This window comes from Polypterus senegalus, chromosome 6 (assembly GCF_016835505.1).
Source record: "Polypterus senegalus isolate Bchr_013 chromosome 6, ASM1683550v1, whole genome shotgun sequence".
Classification (NCBI taxonomy): Eukaryota; Metazoa; Chordata; class Cladistia; order Polypteriformes; family Polypteridae; genus Polypterus; species Polypterus senegalus.
Window position 1 is genome coordinate 187,847,356 of NC_053159.1, and position 14,386 is coordinate 187,861,741.

At 42.2% G+C, this 14,386-nt stretch overlaps 1 protein-coding gene across 1 annotated transcript in view; it reads left to right on the top strand.

Moving 5' to 3' along the window:
- The window catches only part of nckap1 (NCK-associated protein 1), a 274,250-nt gene that overhangs the window by 246,552 nt on the left and 13,312 nt on the right, over positions 1–14,386 (top strand). The window contains 2 exon segments of the mRNA XM_039757729.1: positions 7,072–7,165; positions 14,052–14,168. Coding sequence (XP_039613663.1) covers positions 7,072–7,165; positions 14,052–14,168 — 211 coding nt within the window.

Sequence of the window (14,386 nt, forward strand, 5' to 3'; positions counted from 1 at the left end):
GCGCTGAGTCATGAATCATAATAATACCGAAGGTGAAAGTGTCGCAAAGTTTTGTGGAATACCATGTGATAGGTCACCGCAGGCAAGGGGAAACTGCGGCCAAAAGGAAAACGATCAGTGGCGAGTCTCCAAGGCAGTTGGGACAAAGAATGACAATTGGCGGTGATTGTCTAAGAAAGAAGAATGACAATTGGTGGCAATTCACCAATGGGTAAGGACGACAATTGGCAGTAGGGAATCTATTCCCACATTCACGGGAATGAAACTGCTGTAATTCCTGGGAAACCAGGAACGGCCAAGCTCGCATATATAGTATGTAAAAGTGTAAAAATCGATTGAGATTGAAAATTGAACATAATTAAGTGGCACGGTATTTTGGCCCACGGTGTAGTGTGTTGCCGATTAATTCAGTCAACAACAGACCAGCAGCAGTCATCAGTCTCCCGGCTCCCACTAAGACTGAGCACAGTGGACTGGGAGGAGTCTGCACTCTGCAGCTCATGAATGCCGGGACGGGGCAGACTTCATTGACCTCTGTCAGACAACGGCTTTGAACAGCAACTTCAAATTGCAATGCGTCAGTCTGTTGCATTCGCATTATCTGTGCCAAGAAACTTGCCATCACAGAACGATGACAAGAAACTGGATGCATCAATAAAAGCTGAAATGGTGGTGTTTCAGAGCAACGGCAAGTGCTGGCATTGTTTAGAACAAGTGTATCAGTATCTGGTGACTGTGCCACCTACTTCAGTGAAGGCAGAGCGTGCTTTCTCAGCAGCTAGCATACTCTGCACAAAGGTGCACTCTCGCCAGGACGGCTGCACGCTGGACACGTTGTGCTTTCTACACTCTTATTACCGCAACAAACTAGATACATGTACTTATATGACAGCATGAACTGCTTGTAGTTAAGGTTAGTCTTTTGTTGGTGTCAACATATTGCTGTAGTCTTATTAAAAATAAGTGTTGGTCGTTCTAAAACCATTCACATGTGAGATGCCCGTGCACTGTGTCATCCCCAGGATTCCCGAGAATGACATGCGGGATTCCCAAATTCCCAGGAATGGATAAACCCGTCTGGGAATGGATTCCCTAATTGGCAGTGATTGTCTAAGGGGGAACTATAATGATTGCAGGTGATTGTCCAAATGGGAGGGACAAGAATTAGCCGTGACTTTCTAAGGGGAAAGGACGACAGTTGTCTAAGAGGGAAGGTTGACGATTGGCGGTGATACTTTAAGGGGGAAGGACAGCGGTTGGTAGCGATTCTGTAAGGGGGAAGGATGATTATTGAAGGCGATTATCAAAGTGGGAGGGATGATGATTAGTGGTGACTCACTTAGGGGAAAGGATTACGAATGTCGGTGATTCTGTAAAGGGGAAGGACAACAGTTGGCGGTGATTATTTAAGAGGGAAGGATGATGATGGGTGGTAGTTTACCAAGGGGGGAGGACGATGGTTGGCGGCAGTTGTCTAAGGGGGAAGGAGGGCCATTTTCTAAGAAGGAATGACGACAATTTGCAGCGATTCACCTAGATGAAAGATGACGATTGGAGGCGATTCACCATGAGGGAAGATCGATGATTGAGGGAGGAATGACAATTAGCAGTGATTCTCTAAGGGGAAAGGACGATAATCGACAGTGATTCACCAAGGCAGAAGGATGGGAATTGGCGACCATTCACTAAGGGACCAGATTCCATCCCTGAATCAGAACAATGATTAATGGCAGTTCTAGAAGAGGGGATGGATCCCCTGGATGACGCTCTGGGGTGATTGTGGGTCACGAAGATACAAAAAGGCAAAATTGGGTTGCAAGAAGAAAGAAACATTCAAAACCACAGCTATAGAGAGATAGAAAGAGCAACCAAACAAACTGTATTTGTCCCCAGGGGGAAGTTTGGCTTTTACAGAAGCTCTGTAAGCAAGTAATGTTACTTCAATAAGTAAGTACTGTTTACTGCATTCTGACAAGTGACAGACCCCTCTCAAGTGTACACCAGAATGACTGAAAAGAAAGACAACTACTGACTTGGCCATTACAGCCACAGTGAGGCGCTATACAGGCACATTGCCGTTGGTAATAACTTGCAAGGTTCACGTTCTATGAACATGGTAGCAGTTATACTTTAAAGAGCCTCTGGAGGTGTAGTGTTTACTGGGGAAAGGCACTATATAACCCACAAGGTATGTTTATAGAGCCTCAAATTTTGAATAATCCCTTTGCATCCTTTAGCAATTATGTGACAGAATTTGTTCAGTGGTTTTACGTTTTTCTAGATAGCTGTCTCAAGCTGACACGGACAGGCCTAAAAAAAGAACCGTTTGTATTTTGGAAATTCTCAAGCCAAAATCAGCTGTGGATGAGTTTCACATGTCAATGGTTACGAAAGACTGCAGTCTAAACCAATGTTAAGAAGAAAAAAAAAAAAAGTAAGAAAGATGAAACAGAAATATAACAGATTTGGAAAGCTGTTTTTCTAAGCTAACAGAATTTAGTGCCAGTGAAGCCGTCCTCTGCTTCCCAGATACATAAGCTCCTGTGCGAAGTGCCAAGAAAAACACAGATGTGTAATCTGAGCAGCGTGAAGACTGCTGGACGAGCTGATTGTGCGTCAGAAATGCCAAAATCAGCATTTTCAAAGTGTCTCCATTATAATGTATAGAAACGCGTAGGAAGCAAACTGCCACACAGCATCCCATGGTGTCATTTTTCCACTTGTTGGTAACTGATTTTGAAATGTACACGTTCATAGTTATCATTCTGGGCTTGAGAGTCGTGCAGTTGTTAGCAGTGCTGCCGCCTCTTAACTCTGGGTTCAAATCTCAGGCCCGGCCACTCTTTACTGGTGGAGTTTGCATATGATCCCACTTTGCAAAGACTTCCATTTTCTGGTGAAATGGGGACTCTGAATTGGCCTGACATGGGTGTTTGTGTGGGGTGGGCACCAGTAAGTGTGCCCTGTGAAGGACTGCGCACTTGCCTGAGCATTAATGCCTGCCTTGTGCCTAACACTGCTAGCATAGGTTTCAGCGTCTTGGATGCCTTGCGCTGGACAACAAAGATTTTGTTTCCTCGTAACAATAACACCTGTCAAGGTCAGGGACAGATTAGACGGTAAGCTGACATTAAGTACTTGTGGTCGACAGATCTGGGCAGAGGTGAAGGCCTGAGTGATTTCAGGAAAAGCCAAATCGCTATGGCCAGACATCTGGGTCAGAGCATTTCCAGAACGGCAAGACCTTGTGGGGTGTTCATGATCAGCCATTGGAGTTTATCTATTGGGGCTCCAAGGAGGGGAAAAAAACTATCATTTGCAGACAAGCAAGGTGTTTGGCTGGCTAGGACACATTGACGTGAGATAGTCAACAAAGTGTCTGTGCGTCACCAGCTTGTGTGATCACAGGCACCTCAACAGCAGCTTCAAGCACAGCTTAACAGTGCAGGTCAAAAAAAGAGCAAGTGTCAGTTTCTACTGTGAAGAGGGGACTTTGTGTTGCAGGTTTGACATTAGAACAATCGAGACAAGAACAGGCCATTCAGCCCAACAAAGCGCGGCAGTCCTGTCCACTTAATTCTTCTAAACAACATTGTCGAGTTCTGAAGGTCCCTAAAGTCCGACTGTCTACCACACTACTTGGTGTCTGTGATTCTCTGTGTAAAGAAAAACCTCCTAATGTTTGTCTGAAATTCACCCTTAACAAGTTTCCAGCTGTGTCCCCGTGTTCTGGATGAACTCGTTTTAAATTCACCGTCTTGAACGACTGGTCTAATTCCCTTCAGAATTTTAAACACTTTAGTCATGTCAACTCTTCATCTTCTTTTGCTTATACTGTAAAGGCTCAGCTCTTTTCATCTTTCTTCATAACTCATCCCCTGTAGCCCTGGAATCGGCTACACAAACGTTTTAGCGTCACAATCAGCTGGGGACTAACCCTTAGTTTCATTTTCAGTCTCGATCTCCAGATCACTTGCAGCAAAGTCTGACAAGTCAGAATCCGATTCAGTGATATTGTGAAAAATGTCATCCATAGAGTATTTTGCTTTGCGGATTTACTTTGGTCTCTCACCAGATGTCTGTGCCGCTTTAGAGGTTCTTTGCTCTTCACTACTCATGCACACGCAGGGAATCGAGGACAGATCAACTAAGCTAACTATCTTTCTAGCAAAGAGAATTGAACTAAAACATAACGGCAAGTTTTGCCACCATTTACGGTCAATTACCCCTCTACCCCTGAATTTCGACAAAAGTTGACATCCACCCTGAAAGAGTTAAAGGACAAAATAAGGCCTTGAAATAAGAGCTGTGGACTACAGCAGACTGGACAAAATCTCCTCTTCACAGTAGAAACTGACACTTGCTTTATTCGACCTGTGCAGTGAGGCACCTGTGATCATGCGAGCTAGTGACACTCAGAAACTCAGCTTGACTTTGGGTCTGCCGGATCTCTTCTACCAGAGTTGCCTTTGTGTAGGACACCCCTGGACTCACTGACACTTTGATTTTTATTGCAATTTATCTAAATTAAAGGCCTACACTTCTGCTCAGTCTCATTTCATTTGTTAATTGCCATTTTCTTGCCATTTATCACTGGAATATTGTCCAAGCGGTCCTTCAGAATGTGTAGTGACACAGTCTGTTTCAACTCTGCCTTAAGACAGATAGAGAGTAATCAAAAGAAGTTGGGACACCTGTGTAAATTGTTTGCTTCAACTTGCAAGGCTTCACTTACTTGAACTGCTACAGAATATCTATATGTTTTAACCTGTTAGTTGTTCCTTTTGTCATCGTCGTCTTATTCTTCTTCCAGCTGCTCCTGATAGGGGTCACCACAGCGGATCATCTTCTTCCATATCTTCCTGTCTTCTCCATCTTGTTCTGTCACACCCATCACCTGCATGTCCTCTCTCACCACATCCATAAACCTTCTCTTAGGCCTTCCTCTCTTCCTCTTCTCTGACAGCTCTATCCTTAGCATCCTTCTCCCAATATACCCCTCATCTCTCCTCTGCACATGTCCAAACCAACGCACTCTCGCCTCTCTGACTTTGTCTCCCAACCTGAGATGACCCTCTAATGTCCTCATTTCTAATCCTGTCCATCCTCGTCACACCCAGTGCAAATTTTTGCATCTTGCAGTTTTTCTAAACTAAACTTTAAATTTAAACCTCTGGGCAGTTTACTAACCCTTTTCACCATTTTAGGTGATTCAACTGATTAAATTAAAAGGAAAGCTGGAAAAACTGAGCTGTTCTAAAAACTTTTCACCAGTACTGAGAATGTGTCTGCGTGTGTATGTATATGTGTGTGTGTGTGTGTGTGTGTGTATATATATATATATATATATATACTGTATTGGTGGGTTTCCTCCGGGCGCTCCGGTTTCCTCCCACAATCCAAAGACATGCAGGTTAGGTGGATTGTGATTCTAAATTGGCCCTAGTGTGTGCTTGGTGTGTGGGTGTGTTTGTGTGTGTCCTGCGGTGGGTTGGCACCCTGCCCAGGATTGGTTCCTGCCTTGTGCCCTGTGTTGGCTGGGATTGGCTCCAGCAGACCCCCGTGATCCTATTCGGATTCAGCAGGTTAGACGATGGATGGATATATATATTGTCAGGGATGCCAAGGGCAACGACCCGGCCGGGACGCTGTGAGGGACCGGAAGAGGAAGCTCCACCCTGTAGGGGCCCGTGGTCACGCCAGGAGGCGCCCCAATGTCTTGGGGGCCTGTTACCCCAGCACTTCCTGGTGTAGCGGAAGTCCTGGGGGGAAGATTTAGGACGGCACCCGGAGAGCTGCCGGGAGGACAGCCGGCACTTCCGCCACGCTGGGGCGTGGCCAGAGGAGGAATGCTGGGAACACCTGGGGCTCATCCGGGGACTGTTTAAAAGGGGCCGTCTCCATTCATTCAGCGCTGGAGTCGGGTTGAGGCAGGACAAGGCAAGAGAAGAGAGAGTGGAGGCGGCCCAAAGAAAGGCATATTGTGGCCAGGACTGTGTGTGTTTGGGGTTTGTGCACTATTTGGACGGTATTCTGGGTCTGAGTGACCAAATTATTTGTAAATAGTTTGTAAATAAACACGTGTGGTGGTATTGAACAACATGTCCGCCTGTCTGTGTCCGGGTCGGCTCCACAATATATATATATATATATATATATATATATATATATATATATATATATATATATATATATATATATATATATATATATATTGTCACAATAACGACCATCAAACATTGAGAAGGTTTGGGGCAGCCACCCATATAATTGTTCCTGGCTGCAAAACTGATTTAAATAACAAAACATGTTCATCCAACTGAGTCTAAAACAGAACTGATCTTCTAGAGACAAGATGGCGGCTATAAAGGCCAGCAAAGGAAGTGGTGTCATCAATACCAGAGCCGGAAGTGACGTCCATGGCTGCCCCACAGCCGGGCGGGATTTCCCTAGAATGGTCTGTAAAAGATCAAGAGGGAAAATTAGTGCACGTCGCCACCCCCTGGTCTGGCATGAAATCACAAGTATTCGAGCCCTTTACTTGTCTCCTAAACACACATGTGTGACAATATATGAATATATATATATATATACACACACACACACACAAGTACCAGTCAAAGGTTTGGATACACCAAAACATTTCTTGTTTTTGATAGAAGTTGATTTATTTTTTATCAAAATACCATTAAATTGATTTTCAAAATACATTGCTTCAGATGACTGAATTTTAATTTATTACTGACATATGCCTGCATATGTGAGCCCCGTTTTCAGTAGCAATTCCTTCATTGACCTGATGCCAATTGGTTATTAGAGAAACCTTTGTAATTGTATCGGCACCACTAAAACCTGTTTTCCTGTTCATTTGGGTTGCAAGGTACTGACGGTTCTGGGTATAAAAATGGCCAAAATGGGACAGCAGTAAAGGATAATGTAGATCTAACCAGGGTAGAAAAAGAAGGAGAATGGTTAAGGTGCACATGGATTAAATGTAGTCAAAGCCATGGCCTGCTCTTTTTGTGATTTGCACTGGCGCTTGAAACACCTAACATCTGTTTGTATTCCCAGGTGGCCATGAATGTCTATGAACTTTCATCAGCTGCTGGATTGCCTTGTGAGATTGACCCGGCCTTAGTAGTTGCTTTATCCTCTCAAAAGTCAGGTAAGTCTTTAGATTTTCAGAAAATGGAGTGTTGGATTTTGTTAATAATAAAATGTGTGGTTCCTCTGCCAAAAGAAAAAAAAAACAAGAAAAGTCCGTTTTATTAGAAATAAAATAAGACCACATGCAAAGAACACCCAAGGTGGAAACTGCCTGCAAGGAAATGGCTGGGAAATTCTGAGATTTGCGATTAGAGATTTAGCACTGAGCCGCCTGCCTGTTTGCACGGGAGAGTGAGAGCTCCGTCAAGTGTTTCTATGGGATGTAGGGACTTTCGCGACTGAGAAGGTGAATTATAGAAATTAGAAGCGTCACCTTAGATATCATTTGTTTAAAGTTTTCTCCTGTAGTTGATTATAAGCTTGGCATTGGATACCCAGATAGTCCAGCGAATTAACTCTTGACTAAACACAACATATCTTTGAGTGAATTACATGCAGTTAATTATACAGCAGCACTCTGTGTGTTTACGTTGTGTGTACGATTTTAAAAGACACATGGAGTATATTACCCTAGTTAGGATGTTTCATAGACATTATGTACAGGTACGTCATTGCTCAGATTTCCTACATGAAAACAAAAGTGTCAAGAACCACTTGAAAGCACACTTCTTCACCAAGCAAATCTTTGATTCTCTGCATAAACAAAGTGAGGAAATTTATTGAGAAAGCAAAGAAGTGCACACTTCTCATTGCCTGTCAGTAATAGACATTTAAAACCCAGACACATGTGATCTTGATTCTTCTTCTTCCTCCTCCTCCTCTTCACATGTTCCCACTTCTGTGTGGGGTCGATGTGTTTGATCAGACTTCTTTAAACAGCTCACTCCTGCACCTCCTGCCCAGTCAGACCCTTTTCCTTCATCCATCCATCTCTGCTTTGGTCTTCCTCATTTTTTCTTCCCTTGGACTTCTTTTCCCATCACTCTTTTGCCCGCATTGTCATTGTTTCACTTCAGCCTACATTCCTGTACTTTCTTTGATTTCTCTCCCAATTGTCTCATTTCTTATTCTGTCCTTTTTTATTTTTGTAACTCCACACATTCATCTCAGTGTTCTCATTTCTGCCACATCCATCTTCTCATTGCTGGTCTTACCAGTGTCTTAGAAATGTGACCTTCAGTCACACAATGCTCCTGATAATTTCTTCAGATGTTCCATCCACACTGCACTCCATGTTTTATCTCTGCACTAATTTTCCTAGTTGGGCTCCCACTGACCCTTGACATTTAAACTTCTCCACACTTTTCAGTAGCTCACCCTGCAGGCTAACTTCTGAATCCTGATCATCATTAAACCTTGGATCTTCTGTCTTTATCTCCAACTCTCTGTCTTCCAAAGCCCTTCTCCATTCCTTCATTTTCCCAGCGACTTCCTCATTTCTGGTGCTACACAACACAATGTCATCCACACAAAACTGACACCGGGGTGGTTTGATCTTTAATCCCATGATTCAACACATCCATAAGCAGGTCAATGAGGTAAGGACTTCAGGAACACCCCTGGTCCGGGCTTACTGGGATATTTTCTGTTATCCTTACCCTGCTTTTAACCTGAGTCCTCATTCCCTCAAACATATACTGGACATCGTCACACAGTTTCTCACTCATGTACCTCCACACCTCTTCAGTTCAATAAACACCACAAGCTGACCTTTCTGTTTTGTTTTGTTATGATTTTTATTTTTTGCCTTGAGGCAAATGTAAAGGAACAATGACACTGTATAACTTTATACATTGAAAAATCATTAACACAATGATAAATATGGCATTAGTAACAGTAAATAATAATAATAATAATAACTAGGGGGCTCTGCCCCCTGCTCACTTCGCTTACCAACTCCTGGGGGTGGGCGCTGGGTGCCTGCCATCTTGTGTTTGAGGTGCTCGGCACCCTACGTTAGAGAAAGCAATTGTATTTAAAGAGATGGTACATGCGAGTATGCGTGGTGCAGGAGGAAGACGGTTTGATCCTTAGTTGTTATAGGTAGAAAAATCAAATACTTGAGTATTTCACCACAACTATTTTAAATACTAGTGAATAATAAAACATCATACAAAGTGAAAATTAAATTACATTAATGCCACATCAAAAACAATATTATGAATTACTTTATCCCGTAACTTACATTCATTAAACTTTGCTTTTTTGCATTTCTGTTTGCATATTGTTTGAGATATTTTTCTCTTTCTCGTTTATCTCGTTTATCTTTGTTCTGGATTTTTATTATTTGCAGCTCTTTTTTGTTCATTTTCTTTTTTCGACGTTCATTATCAGCTCTTGCTGCTGTTTTTCTATTGTGATCTAAAATTCGACATTCTTGAATAGATAATTTGCTTTTCTGCCGTGCCATTATAACCAACTATGTTGAAAGGCAAGTTAGCACTGAGAGTGTCACGAGGTGGGATGGAGAGAGGATGTGCAAAGTAGGAGTAATGATTGGGTGAGCGGTGTGGAGGGGCGTGGTCAAGGCTAAATAACGTGGACACAACGGAATTTTTTTTTTTAGTATATTAGAGAGATGATGACACTTTTTTTAAAATTCTATTTATTAAGAATTTCAAAAACAAATTACATCAAATTTCTACATAGTCATCTTTGTTTGCGATGCAATTTTCCCAGCGTCATACCAACTTTTTAATGCCCAATTACTACTCCTCCTGCCACCACCATTTCCAACAAAAATATAAAACTGCAGAAACTTTTTGAACGTCCCTCGTAGTATTATTATTATTATTATTACCGTATTCACGCATGTACCACGCGCACATTTTTTCGCGAATTTTTTAGAAAATCAGGTGCGCGTTATACACGAGGAAATGTAATTCTGTAATGTTTACTTCTTCTGCTTGGCCTCGCTCGCTCTCTTGCTCGCTCTTTCTCTCTCGCCCGCTTACTCACGCTCGCTTGTTCGCGCACTCACGCTCTCTCTCTCTCTCTAAACGCTTCATATACAATCACAACGCGTCTTGTACACGGGGCAAAATGGTTTTCTTTGTAAAAATTAGGGTGCGTATCTTACATGAGGGCGTGTGGTACATGAATAAATACAGGATAATTATTAGAATTGTTATTAAAGAATGCTAGTAGCCAAATCAATGACTTAAATAATTTAATGTATGAGTTAACAGTAGGGCATGATGTATTTCTAGTCGCTTTTCTTACTTAATATGTGGATGGGCTGTGATCGGATACTCCACCTCAGTCTCCCTGAATTGGACTTTATGCAGTGGTCACATTTACCTGATTGCAGCACAGACAAGAAGCCATTGATGTGAATTCTGGTGTCACAGATAACTTTCCTTGCCCTGGTCCAACATCACTCAGTATAGCTGTCCTGGCGGTTAGTGAGTCCACACCCTGGCCACTCCACTTTCTACAGAGCCTTGTGGTCCTGCTGCCACGTTAATTTCCCAAACCAGGAGGTGATTGTTCCTGTCGGGGTCATTTCAGTGTTGGATGAATAGAAGAATTTGTTTATTCTTCATTTGTGCAAAATCTGTCCTTTACAAGTTTCTGCTTGTGTCCATGTGTTCTCGTTCCAAAATGTATTTTTGAGTAACATCTACTGTACAAATTCCTTTCATAATTGTTAACACTTTAATCTTGTCACATATTAATCTCCATTTGCGTAAAATGAAAAAGTTCAGTCTTTCCTCATAGTTCAGAGCTCTCAGTGCCAGAGTCGCCCTAGTCGCTCTGCACTGGACTTTTTCTAGCTCTGCTGTGTCTCTCCTGTAATATGAGGACCACATCTGCACACAGTACTCCAGATGACAGCTCCACCTTTGTGTTATACAATTTAATCATATCCTCCATTGACTTTGTGGAAGAATCATTTTACGGTAACATAGCATTCATCTTAGAGAAATGGCATAAAGGCTTAATAAATGTCAGAAACCTGTTCAGGCACACCAGGAAACGAGATAAAGGTCAAGTGAACAACAAAATGTACACTGAAATATAAGAATTGGTTTAGGAAAAATACTGAGACGGTCAAGTAAGTAACAATGTACCAGAAGAAAGGCTGATGTAATATACAAAATGAACTGAAGGACGACCGAGAGATGACTAAGCAGATGTCCTAACAACGAGAATGGACAGTTGTTATATGCACAGAAATTTCAAAGGTGGTGGCACAACTCAAAGGTATAAGAAGAACCAGAATATAATATAACAGACTTTTATTTTATATAAATTATTTGGGTGTAAACCAGCGAACCAATCAGAGTAAACTGTATGTATTGATTGACACTAAATGTAAATTCAGTAGCTTATAAAATGAGCCTCTGTTCTTTGTTTTTCTGACCATTCTGTAACAGACTGCTTTTGATGAATGCTCCCTCCAAGGCATTTTGCTGAGGAGGAATTAAAAGATACAATGAACAGCTTTTCTCCTGCCTGAATACTGAATTGTCCTGTTAGAGGATGTTTCTTTCTTTAATGAGATGTTAAATTTATACCACAACTTGTACTCTACACATTGTGATGTATAACCCAACATCTTATTCGCTTTCTTGATCAGTTCTGTACGCTCTCTGGATGTAGATAGTGACGAGTCCACTTCATTTCCTAAGTCCTTGTCATAATCAGCTCTCAAGTTTCAGACCTCCCATTATGTGTTCAAATTTAACATTTTTACTTGCTACACGTAATACTTTACTTATTAACTTAATTTCCACGTATTGGGCTTCTGCTGCATGTTTCTGCAACCTGTGACATACCAGAAGGATGACAGCACGCAACCCTAGGCTTGCGTTGTCTGTCGTCAAATGACAGGCTTCTTGACCAAACAGGAAAGATGCAATGCAACCAATTACTAAGCTTTTATGGAGAAAAATTTGACACAGATTTGATCAAGCCTTGCTCTAGCAGTATCACTTGTCGTCTTTCAGCACTGGATGAAACAAATCTTACTGTAAAATATATTAAAAAAAAAACTCCAGTTATTCATTCTGTCCTAACAGCTTCAGTGAGCATTTTTGTAATTAGGTACTAGGGGGCTCCACCCCCTGCTTGCTTCGCTCGCCCACCCCAAGGTTTGGTTTGCCGAATATACAATTTAAAGAGATTGTTATTTTCATGGGAATTGTTACATATGCATTATTTTCACTTTTGTTTTAAAACTTTTGTAAAAATAATACAGTGATCCCTCCTCGATTGCGGGGGTTGCGCTCCTGAACCCCCCGCGAAAGGTGAAATTCCGTGAAGTAAAAACCATACGTTTATATTGTTATTTTTATATTGTCACGCAAAACACTGCAAACAAACATTTGTCTCTTTTTCAAAAGTTTAAACTGTGCTCCATGACAAGACAGAGATGACAGTTCTGTCTCACAGTTAAAAGAATGCAAACATATCTTCCTCTTCAAAGGAGTGGCGTCAGAAGCAGAGAATGTCAGACAGAGAGAGAGAAAAGCAAACAATCAAAAATCAGTAGGTGCTGTTCGGGCTTTCAAGTATGCAAAGCACCGCCCGACAAAGCAGCCGCAAGGAAGAGAGCAATGTGAAGGTAGTCTTTCGGCATTTTTAGAGGAGCGTCCGTATCCTCTAGGCCAGTGCGCAAACAGCCCCTCTGTCAGGAGCAGAGAATGTCAGAGAGAGAAAAGCAAACAATCAAAAATCAATACGTGCTGTTCGGGCTTTCAAGTATGCGAAGCACCACGCGGGAAGCATATCGTATATCATTGAGGAGTTTTATTTAATACATAATACGTGCTCTGATTGGGTAGCTTCTCAGCCATCCGCCAACAGCGTCCCTTGTATGAAATCAACTGGGCAAGCCAACTGAGGAAACATGTACCATAAATTAAAAGACCCATTGTCTGCCAAAATCCACGAACCAGCGAAAAATCTGTGATATATATTTAGATATGCTTACATATAAAATCCACGATGGAGTGAAGCCTCGAAACGCGATATAACGAGGGATCACTGTACTTGTCCTTTATTTCTGGCCCCGGGCGTGGTTAAATCTTTCTTGCAGGACGTATAACGCTGCTCGTGTTGTGAAGGGGGGGCGGCTGAACGCACGCTAAGGAGATGTCATTGGATCATCTGCTGTCTTTCTGCTGCTGCTGGCAAGCTTGGTGTTTTTGTTGTCGCGCTGCACGTCGATCATTCAAAAGCCTGTACTGCAGCTGGCCTTTTGGCACTTCGTGTCTCAGCCGCTCGCATTGTGAAAGGACACGGGGGGGGATTGGGGTTCTGAATGCACGCTAAGGAAAAGCAGTCAGATCATCTGCTGGCTTCCTGCCGCTGCTGGCAAGCTGCATGTACTGCTTGTCGTTGTTTTAAGAGCTGGGAGCACATGATGTTTGTCTGTCAAAGGCATTCCAACAACTACTAGGTTAGATGTACTTGAACTTGTTTTAAATGTGGTCTCACCGCCTTGTCTCGTGTGACATTAAAGTGTCTGTCGCGCAGACGTCAAATTGTCTTCCGAGAAGATCACGTCTCGTCTCCCTAGTCTCCCTCCCAGGATTTTTTTTTTTATAATAGAGAGAATTGTAATTAATTTTCTTTACCTGACAAACTCGGCATCAGGAAGAAATTCAACTGTGCATTTATCATCTCTCCATTTTCATGGCCTTTTTTTTTCCCTAGAATTGGTAGTCAGTATTGACAGACAGAGGTGCAGGACAAATAGGAGGCTGGCTTGCAGGTAACCCCAGTTCTTCAGAGGACCCTTTTACCCACACACACAGTCAGTCTAACAATTATCTTTGGAAACCATTCCTGAAAAAGCCAAGACAAATGCATTGATGAATGCCAGCTAGGAGCAGACCTGGTGCCCCAGAGCTATCTAAAGCAGCTCCCTGTCGTGCCAGTTTTCTACCATGATGGTCATTTTGTTTTTAACATGTATTTTTATTTTTAATTTTTAGAAACCATAAGTCCAGAGGAAGAATACAAAATTGCCTGCCTCCTGATGGTTTTTGTGGCTGTTTCTTTGCCAACCCTTGCTAGTAATGTCATGTCGCAGTACAGTCCTGCAATTGAAGGTATGTTGGGTAAAAATAACTTTGTGCATGTAATTAAATATACATAGAAGAATAATAATAATAATTCTTTACATTTATATAGCGCCTTTCTCGCTACTCAAATTTGCTTTATTAATTGGGGAGCCACTTCAACCACCACCAATGTGTAACATTCACCTGGATGATGTGACAGCAGCCATTTTTGTGCCAGTACACTCACCAGACATTGGCTGTTAGGT